Consider the following 21,229-nt stretch of genomic DNA (forward strand, 5'->3'; position numbering starts at 1 on the left):
GAGGTAACTGTGGAATGGAAAATGAGTAAGTAATGTCCTACCTCTCCTAGCCTGTAACAGAGCTTTTTCCCTAAGAGCTGTATCAAAGTGATTACAAAGTGATTTTGTTGATCAGTGCACTTTCAGATGGGACAGCAAGGCAGGAGATGGTTCTGAAATCCGTAGCTCAGCCAGGAGAGATGAACTCCTGTGTTTGTAATGCACCGGAGGGGGCTGAGCACTGCAGTGTCACCCTGCAGGACAGGCAGGGAACACAGAACCAAGGAACTCCTGGCAGGCAGAGGCAGATTGCTCCACTTCAGTGTGCTCCTCACAAAGAATGAGATGGGGAAAAAGGGGTTTAGGTATAGGGAAACAATGTGTTCTTACCACTAACTCAGCTTTAAGATACTTCTTTATAGCAGGGATTGCTGTTAAAATGAAGTAAAATAAATTAATGCTGTTCACAGCTCAAGAAAACAACACCAGAGCTGTACTATTTTTCTATGCTTTTGTAATGCTTATGTGTAATGCAAAAAGATCAAGAGCTAACCCTGATAAAAACAGGAGTCACAAAATGATGATAGGAGCCCAGCTGCCCTATTTAATAAATTTGATTCTGCCTTGAAAATACTAATTGATATTCAATTCACCATCACGTTCATGTCAACAGCAGATTACTGGGCAGCATTTCCTAAATGAACACGAATACATGACAGTTTTGTCAGCCCTGTTTATTAACCTAAGTATATCTTCATTAGGGAAATTAGAAACAACTGAAATTCAGACAAACAGATTTATCTTTCCTTGCACTGGTAAACGACTTGTGTGTTGAAGCCAATTTTCTTAGTTTGGAACTAATGCTAAATGTAATATTCTTCACTTTGCTGTTAACCTTTTTTACTCTGCATTCTTATACACAGTTTCTTTTATGTCTTTTAGTTTAATACTTGTATTGAGTGGTCATAAAATGAACAAGAAGTTACGGTCAAAACATCCATAAGTGAAAAAAAAAAAACAACAAACCACCCAACATACAAGAGCTTTTAGAAAATTGTAACAATACCGATACATAACTTTCAGCCAAACTAATGATGAAGTTAGTAACTCCATGGCTATTGCTATTGTACTCCATACCTTTTGGGAATTCCTCTTCAAGGGGGGTACAAACTTCCCACTGGAGTTCATGAGCATAATCAAACCAACCCTAGGCACCCATTCTTCCTTGCCCTGCTCTGATCCAAAGACAAAGCCTCTCTAACAGTAAAAAATGAAATGGCATTGCAAAGGCTTGTTGCCTTTTCTCAATGCATGCCTGGGAAGGTTGATACAGAAATACCTTTCAACCTCATAATGAGCCTCTTTTTAACTGGAGTTGAGAAGTGTGGAGCGTTCCACAGCAGTTCCTTAAAAGAAAGAAGTTTTGAAGAGACCAGCTGATAGTGTCACAAACAGGGACTGGGAGGACAGGTGGCCACTGCTTACTCAAGAAGTCACTTCACAACCACAATGAAAAATCAGCAGTTTGGTGACTCCGAGGAACAGAACAGACAAATCTTAGGAGGGGGACAAAGGCTGAAGCAACTGAAGTTTGTGCTTGACTGGCAGCACAGCCCCATAAAGAGCTGTTTGACAATCTCCAGCTCAATAACTCAGACAAGGGACCAGTCCAGGATTTTTGGCAGAGCCCTTGAGGGTGGTGTGATCAGAGCTGCGGAGATGCTCCAGACAGGCTGAGAGCAAGAACTGGGAGTCTGAAACTATATCATAGGCAAATCAGACATGGGAACAACAGTCAAGGAAGATCCAGACATGAAACACGAAGGAGGGTTCTTCTGCAGTGCACAGACCCACCCACTGAAGCCAAAAACTCTTAACCACTCTCTCACCATCTTCTACTATTTTGGTAGTTCAGCCTAACTTTTTAACTCCAGGCAGTTAAATCAGAGGTTACCTACACCCAGTCCATGCTTTTACATGATAAAAAATGAAACGGGGTCATCCCTGTTTTGCAGGCAGAAAAGCTACAAAGCAGAAAGCAAAGCAAACATCCAGCCCAGAAATGGCACATCCTGGCTCGCCTGCTTTTCCCAGCCAACAGGAGCGTGAAGCTTGTCTGCATGATGTGGTGCAGAGGCTGGCAAGGCCCAGCTGCTTTTAGTCCCCATCTGTTGCACAGCTGTACTCTGAACTGCCACTCAGAATTGATCCACAAGACACACAAATGGGCCTCCAGAAGTGACAGGACAGTTATTATTATCCACTCCGGACCTACGGCAATGCCACACAAACAGGCTGAAGTTAGTATTTCCTGCTGAAATAAAAAGACATGCTCCCTGATCTCCCCATTGACCCGGTGTCCTGGTTTGGGCTGGGATAGAGGTAATTTTCATCTTAGCAGCTGTTGCAGTGCTGTGTATTGGATTCAGTATGGGAATAATAAAGCTAACACAGCAGTGTTTGGGTTGTTACTCACCCCAAGTCCAGGAGTTTTCAGTGTACAGAAAGCTGGGAGAGAGCATAGCCAGGACAAATGATCCAAACTGTCCAAAGGGATATTCCATACCCCAGAACATCATGCTCAGTGTGTTCCCTGAAGGGTGTTGGCCATCGGGGGCTGATCAGTGCTCGGGAACAGGCTGGGCATTGAATAGTGAGAGATCAGCAACTGTGTTGTGCATCACCTGCTTGTCTCAGGTTTTGGCTCTCTTTTTATTGCCAACTGTTGTTGTTCTTATTATCCTTCACCACAATTATTACTATTATTATTATTATTATTCTATTACATTTTACTTTGTTTCCATTTTTAACCTGTCCTCATCTCAACCCACGAGGTTTTTACTTTTTTTTTTATGCTCCTCCCCATCTCACCTGGGAGGGTTGAGGGATTGAGTGAGTGGCTGCCTTGTACTTGCAATGTACCAACAATGACACCTAAGAAAGCAAGTGACAAACAAAGGATAGAGAAGGACTATTAGGCTACATTTGGGTTTTTTCCTGCTGGTTAGAGGTAATGTGGTTAGTAATGACTTTAGCTGTCAGCAGATAAGGAAAGTCATCAGTAGAGCCACAAGCTGTGGGCATATCAAAGCAGAAGCAGCCATGACTTTCAACTGTGTAAAACGCTCTCAAGCAAATTGATCAGTTTTTCTCCTTTGCTTCTTGAAGTAGTATCTCATTTGTTTGATAAGTTATCTGCCTGAGAAGTGAAATATTTAATACACTTGGCCTTGCTACTGTAGTCTGAAAGTGACCATGATGTACAGAGGAGCAGCTTAGCAGAAGTCATATTAAAAAAACCTTCCAGGATGGAACATAAAGGCAACTCAGAAAATGAGGTTAACATTTGGCTACACTACGTTTTCTTTTATTTTAATGCAGAACCTCAAAAATATACCAAAATAAATGCAACTTCGTAGAAAGCAGAGTTGTTACACTTATGACAAATATTCCCAGAGATATCTCCTAGGTTCATATTCATGATGTTAAAATGTTTCTTGTCCTCTTTGATTAAATATCCACAAAGCCAGTCAGTTTAATGTTTTTGAGCTTTGTAATTCTCTGTTTCACTTCATCAGACTATCACTTCTTCCACTAGCTCTTCATTTATAATTTATGGTGTCAAGCACTGAGTTTTCACAGCATGAACACTTTACAGGTGCTAGGTCAGGCTGTCGAGCTGAAGTACATACTAATAATCAGTGGCTTTGAAAAATCTTGGTCTCTTTATGTACAGCAGAGCATCGACAAGAAGGCCCAACTGCTTTTTATCAACTAATCAGGTCTGCAATATTTTTAACATTATAAACAAATAAATATACAGCATCTTGACAGGATACTTACTTGACAGGAAATAAGTTTGACTATCTAACCAAATATCAAATTACTTTAAAATATTGGACTCCATACATATGGAGTACCCACCTCTGCTATGCAGAGACTTTAAGCCTTGAATGATATACTTTTAATGCACATTCATGGAGATTTAAATTTCAAAGATAACTGAAGAGCATTAAATAGATCTGAGAATGTCATCATTCATGTAGTAAACTGTTGAGTAACTCGGCTCATATTCCACAGTATATAGTTACCCTCCTTTTTCCTTTTGTACTGTGAAAGAATCTAATTGGATAAAATAGCTTTTCTGATTTCTTATCAAGAAGTGAAAGCATAAAGACTGCTTTTCCATTTTTAAGCTTTTTTTTTCAGATTTTCTGTAGTGCAAGAGGTGATTTAGACAGGCACAGCATTGCATGAGTAGTCAGGTGCTGGAAAGGCAGCAGCTCTCTGGGAGTTGGCTCAAAGCACCGCTTCAAAGGGCTACTTGAGACTTAAGTGCCTGTTACACAACCCAGTGATGCAAGAGCTGTGTCACTGAGGATGGCTGGAGCACTGCCCAGGGACTCTGCAGGCAGTGCCAAATATAGACTCTAGAATAATACACACACACTGCCAGCAAAGAAGACAGGAACCTTTGTATTTGAATGATTACCACAAAGGAAATGTTTGAATTAAAAAGTGCTTTATGACATTTTTCTGTGAAATGGTTTTTTTTTTCCTCTTTTGCCATTCTGCCTGAAATGTCTGAGCACAGAAATCATGAGAAGGACACAAACAGCACCACGACTGTGGAGATGAGTTACTCCATTAAGGGAAAAATAGCCAATAATTTAAAAAAAGTATTTTCTCCTATCCAAAGACTACAACATAATGAAAATGTTCAGTTTATCTGGGAAGGCTATCTAGCATACCAAAGAATTATAGAATTATAAAACAGTTCAGGTCAGAGAGGTCATCTACAGATTACCTTGTCCAGCTGCATTGACAGGGACATCTTCCACTATCCCAGATTGCTACAAACCCCATCCAACCTGGACATTTCCAAGGATGGGTCAGCCACAACTCCTCTGGGCAATCTGTGCCAATTTTTCACCACCCTCACAGTAAAGAATCCCTTCTTTACATCCAGTCTAAATCTACACTCTTTCAATTTAAACCAGAGAGGAAGAGAGATGTTGTGCTGAAAAGCCAAAAAAGTTCACAACAGAAGGCAGAGTTTGAGGAAAGCAGGGATTGGAGAATGCTACACAGTCAGGAGAGGTACTGAAAAGTGGTAACATATTTAGAGGCTGTACAGGAAGACAATGAACACTGACTGTGAAACAGAAACATTTCTATTCTTTACACATTGAGAATGAGGCAGGAGTAGGGAAAAGGATGCAGCTAACTGGTTTTGCACAGAATTGCTTCCATTAAAACAACTTGTCACCACAACTGTAGCTAGAATCCAAAATGTATCATCAGTAACTGATCTGTGTAAAATTCTAAATCGCTCTAAGTAACTGATCTGTGTAAGAATCTAAATCACTGTCTTTTAAAATGCAGCAATTTACCAGACACGCTAAAACTAAGACAACTGAAGTTGTCTTCACTTCTCATTTCAGACTGCATGGCAGAAGGCTGTCTGCAAGAAGCAAGGTTTCATTTTTATTAATGATAGGAGTTATTCTGGAGTAAACGACATCCTTGAGAGATAAAATACATTTAATTGAGACTCTTGGAATTATGGCTAGTTTCAGGCCAAGCATTTTTTTTACGTTATGTGGGTTTGGGGTTTTTTTGCCTATAAAAAGAATTATTGAGGATTATAAGAAATCAGATGGAGAAAATCAGAGTTAAAAGGAAATGTTTTATGGTTAAAATTAATATATATAATTAATTTATATGATTACATCCCCAGTTAAAAGAGCAACTATAAAGGGGGACAGCATTTTAAATGGAATACTTATTTATCACACAAAGTTCATAAATCCAGACTGATCCAAAGCCTCCTTTTCTACAAGAGCTAGCAACCACCATACTTCAGCAATTGGAACTACTTACTGCTCTCACTTTCCCACCTGTTCAAAATCATTCTCAGCCTATCAATAGAATATTTTCTCATGGCAGGTTTCTCTACACTCTCCATAATGCAATCAATTATTGTTTAGTGCTGTTTCCCACCACCAATAATGAATGCCTTGATCAGAATCTCAGAGTGCTTTTTTGATTGCCCACAGTCCCTTCATTTCCAGTGCTTGCTCTCAATCAGATCAAGTGATTTAAATCTCATACTTAATTTAAAACAGATGAATGGGGAATTTAAGATGTTTCATTCGTGTAAATAGCAAATTTATAACAATGAATATTATCTTTTATATTGCTACACAGCTTAATTTATTTCATCTAAGAGCAATAAAACAGAGTAAGCACTGAGCGATCCTAATAGCCAAGCAGAATCAAATTATGGAAGAAAAAGCTGACATCTGAATTATAATGCATTAAGGTAAAATTACAGCTGAATTTGAGGATAATTTCATTCAGTTTGACTTCAAGAAATCAGTATTTCTTTCAGCATTAATTCAGAACCATACAAACAAAAAACCATTTTGAATCTATAAAAATTATTTATGTTTTATTTTAAGATATAATTAAATTACTGATTGTGTGACAGCACCATATTGGTAGTGAACATTTTAGCTTATCATGTGCATTTCACTGTATAAATGTCAGAAATAAGTCTGGGTTAGGAAACAAAACAAGTTGTAAAAGAGTTTTTAGCTGCTTTAAATACTGAGCTAAAGATGTGAGCAAGTCCATAGAAGGCATGGTTTTGAGACAGATTTAACTGTGCAATTTGTAGTGCCAATTCCTCAGAAATAAGAAATAAGATTGATCTTACTGATTATTTCAGTAATGTCCTTGTCCAGGATAGGCTTGGTCTAATGGAATTTTTCCATGGAAAAGTTGTGAGGGATTGTCAACTCAACTAAAGACTGAACCACTGTGCAGGGGAGGCTATGGGAAGAGAAGGAATAATTCTTTCCTGGGATATGAGGAAGGAAGAACATTAAATATAAACCATCAGACAATCCAAAGGGAGCCAAGCAGAATTTCCATTATGAAATGGGAGTCTAGCAGCAGCCACAGAAGATAATACCTGCAATATTAACTGCTGACAAACCAACCAAGGGCCAATCCAACAACTCAGGAATGCAGGAGACAAAAATGACAGAAACTGTCCAATGTTCAGAATGTTAAAAATACTACTACTGCACAAAGCACCAATCAAACCCACCAGCAACGCTGAATGTGGTTCTGGCCACCTTTTTTCTTCAAGAAAGAGTGAATTAAACAGGATGAAGAATAAGCAAAGCCAATTGTAAGTGTCACAGAGATCAGAAATCTCTAGAGTTAAAGATGAAAACCACACATCAAAACCCAAAAGAATTGTGACTTCTCCTACAACAGTGAGCTGGATAAAAGTGAGAATGGAAAGGTGTTCTTAAGTTTTGAGACAAAGCCAGCACAACCACAAATGAATAAGCATCATTCACTAATAAATGCAGGCCACAGATACATTTGAATTTCACAGCACTGAAGTTTAGAACAACCTTCCAACAGGAGCAATGAGGGAACACGGCTTAACTAGATGGAAGATGAAAATTAATAATTTTATACAGCATCACTGAAGGCATTTGATTGTGGGAACAAAGCTCCTTCCCAATCCTGTGTTACAGAGCCCACAATGCAGAGTAAATAATCTTGGCAGGTACGACTATAATGCAAATACAATCCTTTCTCTCTAAGAACAATTGTTCTCTAAAAACAATTAAAAAACACTTGCAATGGCAGTAATGTTACAGCAACATATTTTCCTCATATCTGTGGAAATGAAGCCACTTCCTGAATGACAAACTGACCCCTCCACTGCTAATTTCATTTCTTGTCTTGGAAGCCAAGGGCCACCTCTCCCTCCAACCCATTTGCTTTTTGTTCACAGTAAAAAGAACAAATAATTCTGTTAAATAATAACTGAACCCTTCTCATAGAATTTCAATACAGATCTCTCCAAACTACTGCATTTATCTTCAACCTAAATGTCCAAAGGGCATAATCCACATTATGGACTAATAGCCTGTAAAACTGCATTTTATGAACTGTAGCAGTTTTCAGCAATAAAAATAGAATCAATGGACTCAAGCCGATAACATTTCTTTCCTACCCTACATTGGCATTAATTTAATTTTTATATTTTTTAAATTAGGTACATTTTTAAAAGCACTAGAACCTGTTTGGAGTCTACAAATCTCTATGCTTACAGCTACAGATAACATATTGTTATATAAGCTTTTTTTTTACCACCAGACTAGACTCAAAATTTTGTAAATTATAGTATTAACGTAAGAAAGTCAGGAAAATTAGATTATATTTTATCTTCTCTTCCTTCTTCCATTTTTCTTCCCCTCCTCTCCCTTATCAGATATGTACTGCTCCACCTCACTATCTGAACAAAGGATGGCTCACTGCTATTTTAGCTTTAGTCATAAAAATTCATTACTTTAGTGTAATGAAAATCATACTGACGTGCCTCACAACTGCATAAATGTTCTGCTCAAAGAACAATACCTCCATGAAGCTCATCAAAAAGAATTTTCCTTTATTCTTATGCATTTCATAGCAAGTCTTAATTTCTTTCCATAGTTTTCTCTTAGTTTAAACCAGATCAAAAAACTTTTAACATATGTCCCATGCAATAAAGGCCCCAAAACTCAAATATTGAAAGTAATTTTTTCTGTCCATGTTGAATAACTGTGAAGTCAACCTGAGCTACTACCTGGCAGCTCAAATAATCAGGTAATTTGGATGATGCATTCACTGAATTCAGTGCAATCACATCCCATCTGGAGATTAGAACACCAGATATCAGCAAAAGAATCGCTTGGGTCAGAGAGAGCCTCAAGAATGCAAAATTACAGTTAAAGGTAGAATATAATAGTGCAAAAGACTGAGCAGTTCTTCAATTCCTCCTTCCACACAGTGAACATCAACTCATTAACTTTCTCCTTTCCTACAGACACTAAAGACACCCTTAACTAAGCAATGCTTAACTGAAGGCTATTATTTTACATAAACCAAACACTGCACCTTTGAATTACAGTGTACCCTTGATTTTATTTACCCAGCTGAGTGCAGTTCCAGAGGATTCACTTCAGCCATCCCTGTCTGCAAATGCACATATAGTAAATTATCTTTGTGAAGGGAAAATATTTTTTTGTTGGGGGATTTTTTAATTCATTCATTTATTCCTACTTCTGGAATTTCAGGTGAATTATTGGAACCAGTTTAAGAGGGTGAGTCCCTTATAAAAATGAAGTAATTTGATTTTTGTCACCAAGACTGACACATGTAGTTACCAACCACACTGAGGGGTGGTAAGGGAAGCTGTAGGGAACATCTCCTAACAGAGCACATTGAAACTCCTGTTTTGAGGTATCTGTACAAGTGAAAAAGATACTTAGGCCAAACATCTCCACATGGTTTTAAGAATGACTTTATCAAAAGGCCACATTTCACATTTACTGAAATAACATGGAAATAATACTGACAGCTCGGGAGAGAAAACAAAAACCAGACCAGGATCTCTGTCAGTGCAACCATGATTTAGTGATTTTATCAAAACTCACAAGCTGTAGGGGTATTGTGGACTCATCTAAACACTTAAGCATTCAGAATTTCATAGAAAAAGAATTCAACAATTTCTGTTCCACATAACACAAACTAGACTATAAACCATCCAACCCTCCAGGCTGAAGCCTGAACAATCAGATGAGCAGTATGGTAATTTATCCATTAACCTTTACAATGTGTGTCCCATGATCCACCTGAACCACAAACAGAGGGACAAATGTCAATCAAGAACACTGTCTGTTGTCACTACATTTAACATAATCTATGTACAGTTCTAAATGTCAACATCTAATCAAGCCTAATCTATTACTGATCTCTTTTTTTTGTTTGTTTTCAAAATATTAATTTACAACACAAACTTCCATCAGCTTTTATTTCTTCAGGCACATCTCTCAAGTATGAAATGCATCTCTCAGACTAGAGCTACTGAAAAGAATTTCCTAATTTGCTTTAAAGTAATGGAAACTTACTAATGCTAAGGCCTCAGGGCATTACTTAAAATCCAAACTGCTCGTTATAAAATTTGTAAGGAAAACTATTAGTGGTTAAGTGAATAGGATGAGCATTACTGGAACTTTTAATGTACTTAGTGATGCTGAAGAGATGCCATGAGAAAGGAAGAAAGCAGGAAATTCCCTACAAGTGTGACCTCCATTGACCTCCTCTATGGTTTTGACTCTTGTTAACTAGCTCTTTGAATTTCCAACAGAGTTTTTTGCCTTCTAAACATAAAGTTTAAACATGGAGCATGCAAGTTTCAAAATTCCTTTGTTGCTTAATGTAAACCACCGGTAAGGTGCAGGTTTTCATTATCATCTAATGCTGACACCCTGAAAGATGGCAGCTCTCCTGCCTTAAGTAATTCAGGTGACTTAGTAGAGGATGGCACTGTCAGTGCAACTTTGTTATGGACAGGAAGAAAAATACCAGTGAGTTTCACTGAACACTACTGAAAGCCAAGGTGCTGTACCTACCTCTGCCACCTAGGCCTGAGCACATCAGAAACTAATTCCTTGCAATTTGCACTGGGTGTCACAGACTGGTCTAAACTAAACACCTAAACCAAAAGCTTTGGCCTTTAACTCTTCTCTTCACATCAGTGCTATACAGACACAACGGCTTACTTAAAAGAATATTGTGAAAACAGTAGTTTTGAAGAGATCCAACACTGAAAAAAAAACTCTGCATGCAGCCTAAAGTTTGCACAGAGCCTTGGATTAAACAACAGTGACAAAAAAATGCTGGATTCCTTCTAACCACCAACATTCATCTTTCTACACTAGACGAGATGCCCTTTAGATAGTAAGTGTAAAAAACTGGAGGATATAATCACATTATATTCATCTGCATCAAGAGGAACCACTACAATGACATGGAATACCATCTGATTTCCTGGTTGCCTTTTGTAATCCCAGATTTCTTCAGATGCAGCTTTTGTATGATCCCTGTCTCCAGTGGACCATCTTTCCTCTGTGCAGTGCACACAATCACTCCTTTTTCTTTGAGAACATCATCTTACAAAGGCCAATTCTCACCCTTACCTTGAGATGAGTATCACGATTTCTTAAAGAAGAGAATTTGCTTAACTCTTTCTGAAATTCTGTGTCTGGAAATCTGTAACTTAAGGACTTTTCTACCACATACCAAAATCCCAGGGTAAGCATTCCTACAGTTGTCTCAACAGCAACAGAGTTTGAGTTCGCATCGCATCTGACGGAGGCTGAGACAAAGCTTGGCTGAGCAGCTCCTGTGTGCCACAGTTCTCATCATGTTTCTCCATTCCTAAATGCTAACAGTATCCATATTTACCTAAATTAAATGGTCCTCTAAAAAATCGAGTCCACTAAACTAAATTATTAAGTTTAAAATAACCCTCTGAGTGGGTGTGTCTATTATATCATTGTGGTGTAGAAGTGTTTAGCAACTTCTGCAACACAAACAAAAGCAATCTACCAGAGACAAAGGTTTTACATTTCCCTTGCTTTCCTTTTCAAAGATCTTCAGCAGCCACATAGAACAGAGAGTAAAGGACTGTGCAATTTTATATGGTCCCACTTTGTTCAGCAGAAAGTGCTGAATTCAAACCACATTTTGAAATATGAATCCTTCATGCAAAGGCTTTCCATGCAATCAATTTCCAGCCACAAATACTGGAAGCACTACAGAAGAAAATGGCTAGGTCTCCTTTGATTTTTTTTTTAATACGTCCAAAATATATTTGAACAATTCTAAATTTTAGCAAGAATTTTTTTCCCATAAAATTTTATTTCAAACCAGCAAGCGAAACCCACTAAGAAAATCAGCCTGGGGACATTGAGAAAGATAACCACTTGTACCCAGATTATAATGCTAGTGCATTATCTTATGGAATACTTTCTAATTTGTTCTTTTATTCCTTTATTTTAAGCAAGAAGCAACCAGCAGCCAGAGAATACAAATTACAGCAGCAAGTGCACTCTAACCAAGGGTCCCCAGCCAAAACAAATCACTCATTACATGCATCAATGATACTGTTTGCTGTATGTGACTTTTCCCCTTTTGTTCTAGGTGCAGAAGCCATTAAGTGGATTGAGGCAGTGGAGCTCCCGGCAAATTCACCATTTAATTGTGCTCTCATTGTGTATGTGCACCTCCACAGGGGCTTGTTACCCACGGTGCCTGCTGCCCACCTTTCCTTCTGCACTGAAGGGACACGGCACTGCTTCAGCCTAAACCCTGTGTAAGGTCAAAAACGTGCTGGCATGAAGGAAAGCCGTGCTCTCAGTGCAATTAACACACCCATAATATTAACATGTTCCCTCTGGATTGCTGTGGCTATGTCACTGCTCCTCACCTAAGTATTGCTTCTGCCACTTCCCCTCATTAATGGGATACTACTTCTCTTGGAGAATCTGACAGCAAACACCAGACACCTTCAAGGAGTGTCTGGGACCCAGACAACTTAGAGCAAACAAAACTATCTCTCAGGAGGAAAAAAGAAATCTGTCAGCTTCTTAGAAATCTACCTAAACACAAACCAGAAATTTCTATTTAGAGACAAAATACATTTTAAATTCTCAGACTGTTCCACAGAAACAAAATTTTATTTTCAATCTGATCTCCTCATGAAAAAACTGCTTTTGAATTTTATAGACCTGACTCTACTTGACTGTCAAAAGAAATGTCAACAATATTACAGCTTTTTAAAAATCTAGTCTTAATTTAAAGATCAAAATACCCCTAACTTTCTTTAAAAACACAGAATAACTATTGATGCTTTATACATTTAGAATGGGAACAGATCCATAAAAGAAAGTAATAGCAGTTGCTGGCTTGAAGGTGGAGGAGTACTATGACCTACTGTAAAACAATTGTTTAAAGAGCAGAAAACTGTTTGTACAGTATCATAAACCAGAGGGGGGGAAATACCCATGCATTGTGTGGGCAGAGGTTTTTATTATCTATAAAATTATCTACAGCCTCATTAAAACAACTTCATTTATTAAAATTGACAAATCTCTAATTATTAATTATCAATGTATTCAGTACTTTTTTTTTTAATAGGATGACAGAATTTAGTCCAAACATAGATATCAGTAAGTGAGAGAAATACTGACTTCAAGAAGTATTATGTTGTATGGGTGACACAAATCAGCAGAACTACTGACTAGGAAAATCTTTAGGGAGTTTTGGTTTGGGTTGTGTTGAGACAATTTTGGGTTTTGTTTTGTCTTTCTGGGTTTTTTAATACAATGGATTAGCCAGCTTCAAATATAGAACAAGCAGTTTATTTAAAGCCAAGATTGGTCTCTAAGCTTTGCTCTGTACCACAGTAAAATTAGTACTGAGGTCACAAATGGCTGCTGGATTAACTGAAGTGACTTCTTCTTAATGATTATTTTGAACAGACTGGTTCTTAGATGTGGGAATGATCAATAGCTGACCTACACAAAAGGTGTTGCAATATCAATAATGGAAGCATCCTTGGAACTAAAATAGGGATAGCTGGAATAAGAGTTAGGAAAACTGAGAGGATTATGAGAAACAAACAAGCTAATTTCCCTATTACAATTTTAATCATCTTTGTATGGCCAAGAATGAAACCTGGCAAAAAAAAAAAAAAAAAGTCATGTTTTTATCACGAGAGAGACATCTTTTCAGCAGTAATTCTCAGTTCTAACACCTCATCATAAAGACTGACATATCATTTACAAGTTAAAAACCACCTTCTGAAGGCGTATTTTACACAACAGATAGTTTTTGTTGAGCTCTCCTGCATTAGAACATGGCTTCTGGAGGTCAGGATAGATTACGGATAAATAATTTATCCACAGTTGTCTATTCCTATCCATTTTATCATTCTCTCTGTCACAGAGTTCAGCTTGTTAAGGAGCACATCAAACACAAGGCCACCCTCATCCTTGTGTCAATGTCACACTGGGGAAATCCAAGGGTCCTAATGAAACACTCCACTGCTGGAACAGGAATATATCCTAACCCAGCTATGCTACACTGGGATCTAAGAACAATAAATTGCTTCCCATATTGTACACATGCATAATTTTCTCAATACCCCTAATCAGTTAAATGCCATTTTTAAACTTTTCATTAAAAAAAAATAGCCAACAAAATGGATACTGACTTACTGTGTATCTTACTGAAAAACAACTTGCCAAACTTTTTGACTCTTCTAAAATTCTCAAGTGAAAATTTTAACATCAGATACCCTAAACAAACCCTCAAGCAGAGTTAAGCTTTAAAAGTATCTATCTAGAAAGACAGAGGAGATCTTAATAAGACACCCTCAATTTCCTACATGCTTCTTTCCCTCTCTCTTTTTCCCTGATAAACTTTTTGACCTCCCAGAGGGAACAATATCTGACCAGAGTTAAACTGGTAAACTTCAGGAAACACTTCAGTTCCTCTACAGTGTTTACACTCCTGTAAATTACATGAAAACTACCGTACTGATTTGGCTTTAAACTGCATCTGCTTAAGCTATGCATTTCTTAATATTTAGTATTTCCATACCAATCATTCTCATCTGAAAAAAAAAAAAAAAACCCAAACCAAAATATCCAGACAGCCTTCAGTACCGCCAAACAGAACACCAGGAATGTATCCTGAACCATTCAGTGCCAATCTGTTCATTTCATGGCATACAAATTGAGGCTCTTGGATAACAAGTCATTTCATGCATATCTGCAACTGCAGAGGTTCCCAAGTCTTCATGAGCACACGAGTCCATATGGATGTGGGATTTTACACATGGGTAAAAATATTGTTAAAAGTTTCTGAAGAACTTGAAACTAAAAGATGATTTTGCTCAGAATTTTATCTACACGCTGAAAAGGGAATGGCACACATTTACTGCAATGCCTTTGTTTATTTAACCTTCTCATGTTTCTGTAATGATGTAAATGCTTATTAAAGTATGAGCTGGACAACTGAACAGCAGAATTCAGCAGGATTAGCACATCCTTTCTACAGCACTTTAAGTCATCAAAGAGACAGCCTCTAGCAGTAAAACATCAGCTTCATTCAGAGAAAACTTCAGCCTCTCCACACTTAGTCCTTGGTCTCCTTATTGCTACAGAAAAAAAATCTTTCTGTATTCAGAAAGTGTGCCTATGTGTGGTGGATTGCACTTCTGGAAAAATAAATATGGGAATGAAAATGAGCCAACTTCTCTGAACTGATGAATACCTCAAGGTCATTAGTAATCTACCTGATATTTTACTACCAGAATCAAAAAGCTTTATTATCTACTTTGAGCTGCCCAATTTACATCAAGTGTAATCACTGTGAAAATAAGGCTATATGAATTTCAGAACTGACATTTGACATTATTTCTTACTTCACTTTTTTTTTTTTTTTTTTTTTTTTTTTTTTTTTTTTTTTTTGTAAGAAGAGAAAAACGAATGCAGGTGCCTTTTAGAGGTATGGAAAAAAAAAGACCAACCTTGCATAATCTGACAAGAAGTAATGATACCTGGAAACTGAAAAAGCAACAGCTTTTTTACACTGCACTGATAGACACGATTCATTATAAATTCTGCAAGTTCTATAGTTGGCTTCAGGAATTAATTATCTGGTAATACATCATGGCAGATACAACCTGAAAGGAGCCCAGGTACAGAAACTCTTTCTGGTTGACACATATGTAGAAACAATACGGTTTCTGATTTTTATATATGTAGAAACATTTATATGTGCACGCTTAGCACTGGAAACTGTTGAGCCATTACCTGGGGTGACCTTTATCTTGAAAGCTCCCACAAGTTCTGCACAAGGAGCTGCACAGGTCAGATGCCATTATCTGCAATTTTAGATCTGACAGCATTGCCCAGTTCATGGTGTTCTTTGTTTGAAGAACAAAGCTTCACCACAGCAGGCTGAAACCTTGCACAGTACCTGTTCATACTGGATGTCAGGGACAAGCACTGAAAATTTGTATGAACATGCAAGCACTCAACCCCAACACTAATTGAGCCCTCTGTTCCAAGCAGTTCTGCAGTGGTTACTCCTCCTATGCAATTCCAAACCCTAGAGGGTTTTTGTGAGCAGTAAAAATTAGCCCTTGGCATGGCCATAATGGGTTTTTGAACTGACCACTCCATGAAGATGAATAAGTTCACTTCCCTGCCAATAGTACTGTTTGTGCCTGCCTTGCTACAGATTCTCTAAGACACCACACATTGATTTACTGGGTGAAGAATGACAACCTAAGAGCCTTAGAGCTATATTAAAAAAAAAATATGTATTTCTTTCTGTTTGACAAGACCAAAAAAGATTAATCCCAACATGGTTATAACAACAATTTATAAGACCAGAGTGTAATTTTTTTCTGAAAATCCCTCTTTAATAACAGGAAACAAACCATTAACAATGAAGTGGAAGGGCTGTCTGTTTACCAAGCCAGATTAATAAACCTGTTCCCCTTCCATCCTTTTCACCCAAACAATCAAGAGACAACACAAGACATTCCTTTGCAATTTACTATTAATGCTGGTACATTTCCAAACACAAAATAGAAGACGAAATATACCAGATAGCAAAGTTGATATATCATTATAACAGTTACTAGTGAAAACCCAACAGCAATTATGGCGAAGATGTTTTCAAGATGTGCACGCTGAAAATATCACCGCAAGAAAATTTAAATAAGTTATGTTCCCTCAAAAGATTTTAAAAAAATTTTTGCAGCTGGGATTCCAAGTGTTAGTAACCAGCATTTTAACCTTACACATTTAAGTGTTTACACAATGGGCAACTTTTTTATTGTAGTAATTTCCTTTCCTTCAATTCCTTGATATAAAGAAAGTTTTATCATTAAAAGCAGACTCTGCTAGCACTTCATTAACGAGGTGGGGGGTGTGTATGAAAGCACCTGTATTAACTCAGTCCATTTTCAGTTCACTTGGGTTTTGTTGAGTTATATTTATTCTTTGATTTCCATGGTGATATGGCAGTAACACAGGTAAGAGGCTGCCCCTTTTACTGAAGTTTGCAAGCAATGTGCAGAAAAAGAAGTTACTCAGAAGTTAGGAAATTCACCTGTAGTACTCTCTACAGCCAACACCACAACACCTGAATTGTTAGGGAAAGTTACACCAACATAAAGGAACCACTTCTTCTCTGACAAACTTTTGGCAACTATCTTCCCCATCCTTTAAAAACACTATTAAAACACTTTCAAAACACAATTTAAACACTACTATTTTAATCCCAGAATATCAAATACCAGTTTAGAAAGCTAAACTAAGTTGCATTAATTGATAAAAACTTGTTGCCTTTGCTGCAATTATGCTGCCTTAGCTGTTGTACAACACCAAGAATATATATATTTTTTTTAAATCACATTCATGTGTGGTGTTAGGCCTTGTGATAACGCAGCAGACATCAGCATGCACTAATGCCTGTGACATCAAAGGAAAACTGGGTTGTGCCACTATGATAGTCTGATGTCTTCCAAGACATAAGAAAGGGCAAAAATCAGCCCTGATGTGATTGTAAGCTCTATAATTATAAACTGGAATTATTCATCACATTCAGCTTGGGAGAGGTGAAGGAATCAGACTAACTTGGAATGTCCTTGCCATAACTCATCCTGATGGCACAGGGGCTTTGTGGCCACACTATAGTTCTTCCCTGTTTTCTAAAGATCTTATTCTCTCATTTTGCTGTTACTCAGGTCAATACAAAGAGCACTGAAAACAGACTGCAGAACAAAACTACATGAAAACACATGAACCACGTACTTGATAGTACTCCACGACTAAACCCAATTTGGTTTCTTTCACCCTTTCTTTCGTCACTTCCCACCATTGCCGATTTCAATGCTCCTTTCAACATAGCAGGTAATTTCTGTCAGCAGCAACATTTCGAGCTACCCTTCAGATCCTGTGTTTTCATCCACAGCACACTGAAACCTCCAAAAAGCCAAACTGTACAAAAATAATGCTAAAGGTACAGAAGCCTCTCATACTGTGGGAATAGATGCATCCTCTGCAACTTCAATAGATGCACATAAAACAAGCAGTTCAGGAAATTCTCTGCTCTATCCATATGTTTGATAACACGTAACATGATGTTTCATAATCGGGTCTTGGCTCTTTTTTTTTTGGTTCTTACTAACAAAATATTGAATCCACTGGGCGTGCTATGCGTTTTTATTCTTATAAACAAAGATTCCCTTCATTAATCCTAGAGGTTATTTTCTAAAACGCACACCTTACAACCTGAAGAATTAAAATACCCATCTTCAGTGCGACCTGTTACAAACATTTAAAATGTTTTTTTTTTCAGACAACCAGCCCGGAGTATGCAGAAATTAGGTGTTAAGTGCAGTCAGGCACCTTTGAACAGTTCGCTCAGCAGCAGCATTTCCCCCTAAGGCGCGATGAGCTCTCTCAAACCCATTCTATAGGATCCGCGTTCGGCAGGACCGAAGCAAACCTTAAACTCGCATTTCAGATAAAATGATGCCACCGCTCCACCTCGCCGGGAGGCAGCTTTCGCTTCCCTGCTCTCACTCCCACACCCCGGGGCTGCGGGTGCCCGGGGCGGCTGCGGACAGCTCCCGGCAGCCGCGGAGCCATCGCCGGCGGGGAGCGGCAGCGGAGCTCCTCTGGCCGCCAGCACCCAACTTTTGGGGGCGGCAGGAAGGGGTGGCCGCCGGCGGGAGCCCGGCCCTGCATCCCCGTGGCCCCGCATGCCGGGAGAGGCCGCGCTGGCGGCCGCAGGTGCGGTGCCCTCCCTCCATGCCCTCCATGCCCTCGCCCGCTGGAAAGTTGCGGGGTGCCCGCACCGCAGCGCACCCGCGGCCGCGCTCACTCACCGTGGTTGCTGGCGACGTGCCCGGCGGCGGCGGGGCTCGCTGTCAGCAGGGGGAGGAAGAGGCCGACTCTCCAGAGCAGTGCCCTCACCTCACTACACCCCATGGCTGGTGCCCGCCGAGCGCCCCGCGACCTCGGCCCGCCGCGGCTGCCCGTGCTTCCTCAGGCCGGCGGGGACCGCCGCCGCCCCGCCGGGCTGCGCTGCCTGCTCTGCGGGCCGGGGCGGGCGCATCCACCGCCGGGGTCCCGGGGCACGGCGGCAGCACGGGGGGCGAGGGCGGGCGGGGTCGCCGGGACCCCCGCTGCCGCCCTGCCGCGAGGGGCGGCGGCGCTGGGAACGGGGAGAGCTCGGCAACTTCAGGCGGCGGCGGCGGCGGCGGGGGTCGCGCCCCGCTCCGTCCGCCGGCTCGGGCCGGTGGCACCTTCAGCCCCGCAGGAGCGCCCCTGGCAGCCTCAGCAGCCTCTCCCGGCCGCGCCGCACGCTGCGCCGCATCCCCGGCCGGAGGCAGCGCCGAGGGGCTTCAGGTGCGGGATTCCCCAGGTGGAGCACGGCGAGGGCGAGAAGGGCCGGCGACTCCTCCTCACGCTCCCGAATGCATCAAGGAAACTTGCAGGGCGGCATCCCCGACCCTCCGCCGCCGTGCCCGGCTCTGCCGCTCGCCCCTCTCACTCAGTCTCTGTCTCTCCCCCTCTGCCGCGGAGCAATCAGAAACCAGGCGGCTCTGGTGTGATGTTCGCTGCTCCCTCCTGATTTGCGTGCCGCGCTGCCGGCTGCAGTTTTTTGGTGCCGCCGCTCCCCTGCCGCCCGCGGAGCGCTCGCTCGCCCCCTCCTCCGGCGCGGCCGCGGGGCCGCCCCGCTGCGCGCTGCCCGGCGGGTGCCGGGTCCGCCGGGAGCCAGCGCGGCCCCGCGCCGGGGGCGCTCCGGCACTCGCGCCCCGCCAGCCAGCGGGCGGCCCGGCGCGCCCGGGGGCAGCGGGGGAGGGAGACACAGAGGGAGGGAGGGAGGGATGGATGGAAGGAGCGCGTCGGAGCGGCGGCCCCTCCTCAGCCGCCCGCCCGAGGGGAGCGCGGGGCGCGGTGCGGTGCGGGAAGCGCCCCCTCGCCTCGGCGCTGCCGGCAGCTTCGGGCCGAGTGCGGCGGGCTCGGCGCTAGAGGGGGTTCGCGGACAAGGCACGGGCAGAGCGCAGCCCGGCTCGGGAGGGGCCGCGGCTTCGAGGGGTGCGGGATTCCACCCGCGGGCGGCGGCTCCCGGGGGAAGGGACCCGCCCGGGGCGGCTCTGCGCTGCCGCTGCTCCGTGAAGTGACGCCCGGGGAATGCAAAGGACAAGCGAGAGTCAGCATCAGCCGGCCGCGTCCGGGCATCCCCGGAACATTTACACCCCCTTTTTTTTTTTTTTTTTAATTAATTAATTTTCCCGTCAGCTATCAGCAGCTTGTGCAGGGCTGGGGATAGCGCCTCGGGTATGTGTGTGCTCCTCCGTTGTGATCTGATGTGCCGGCTGCTCACATCCCCCCGCCCAGGTGCGCCGGCACCTGGGATGGGCGCCCTGTGCAAGTGGCACACTCCACTTCCCGGCCTGTGTTGTCTTTATTATTATTATTATTATTATTCTATCGAACATTTCAATTTCTGAATTTCTACAAAGGCAGGGGGGAAAAAAAGAAACCCAACCCCAAAGGAAGATACTGATATCCATATGTCTGTGTATGAATCTAGCCAGGTGTCTAAATCCACAAACAAGATTGGGGGAAAAAAATAAAAAAGAAAAAAAAAAGCTAATTCCCCATGCTTCCCAGTGTTCAAAAATCCCATTGAAGTGATTGGGTAATGCAGCTACAAGAGTCTGCACCAGAGAATACCAAAGTTTCTGCTGAGGTGCCTGAATGGATGTTCAGAGCAGCTTTGTATTAAAACACTTAGCTTTGTAATGCAAGAATAAAGAATGATTTTAAAATTATTAATTGAAGGATTATTTTCAGAGGAGTTGTTCAATGAGCAAAGCCAACACAGAAATATGTATTTGTGGGTATTTGGAGGGATCTTTAGCAGCGAGCCTAGAACATTTGTGTTCAATATTTCCTATATTTAGCTGTGTTAACAACGTCCTATAAGGAAAACTTTTATTCAAAAGGAAGGTCAACAAGGAAACCTTGAGGATATATTTGAAAATAGTGAAAGAGTGGTTAGTATTTTGCCTTAGGTTGAAGGGCAGGTAAAAGGAGAAAGTTAAATTTTTAGAATTTGGATGTTTGGGTGTTTAGGTGACCTTTAAAGATCCCTTCCAACACAAATTATTCTGATGCCCTAAGTCTCAACACTGTTCTGGTTTAGAATTAGCAAAGACAAAAGGAAAGTAGCTCTGCCAACCAAGGTTTGCTTTTTGGGTAAGGGGTGAGAATTCACACTTGAATTCTTTTGCAGT

General features: G+C 41.1%; 1 protein-coding gene across 2 annotated transcripts in view; it reads right to left on the reverse strand.

Annotated features, from left to right (window-relative positions):
• Positions 1–19,031, reverse strand: part of EPHA6 (EPH receptor A6) — a 367,586-nt gene extending 348,555 nt beyond the window's left edge. For both annotated transcript variants that reach the window (XM_063419479.1, XM_063419478.1), the window contains exon 1: positions 18,809–19,031. In XM_063419479.1, the coding sequence (XP_063275549.1) occupies positions 18,809–18,911 (103 nt within the window). In that variant the 5' untranslated portion in view covers positions 18,912–19,031. The remainder of the gene's footprint in view (positions 1–18,808) is intronic.
• Positions 19,032–21,229: the final 2,198 nt, after the last annotated feature.

This window comes from Prinia subflava, chromosome 25, assembly GCF_021018805.1.
Source record: "Prinia subflava isolate CZ2003 ecotype Zambia chromosome 25, Cam_Psub_1.2, whole genome shotgun sequence".
In the NCBI taxonomy this organism is placed as follows: Eukaryota; Metazoa; Chordata; class Aves; order Passeriformes; family Cisticolidae; genus Prinia; species Prinia subflava.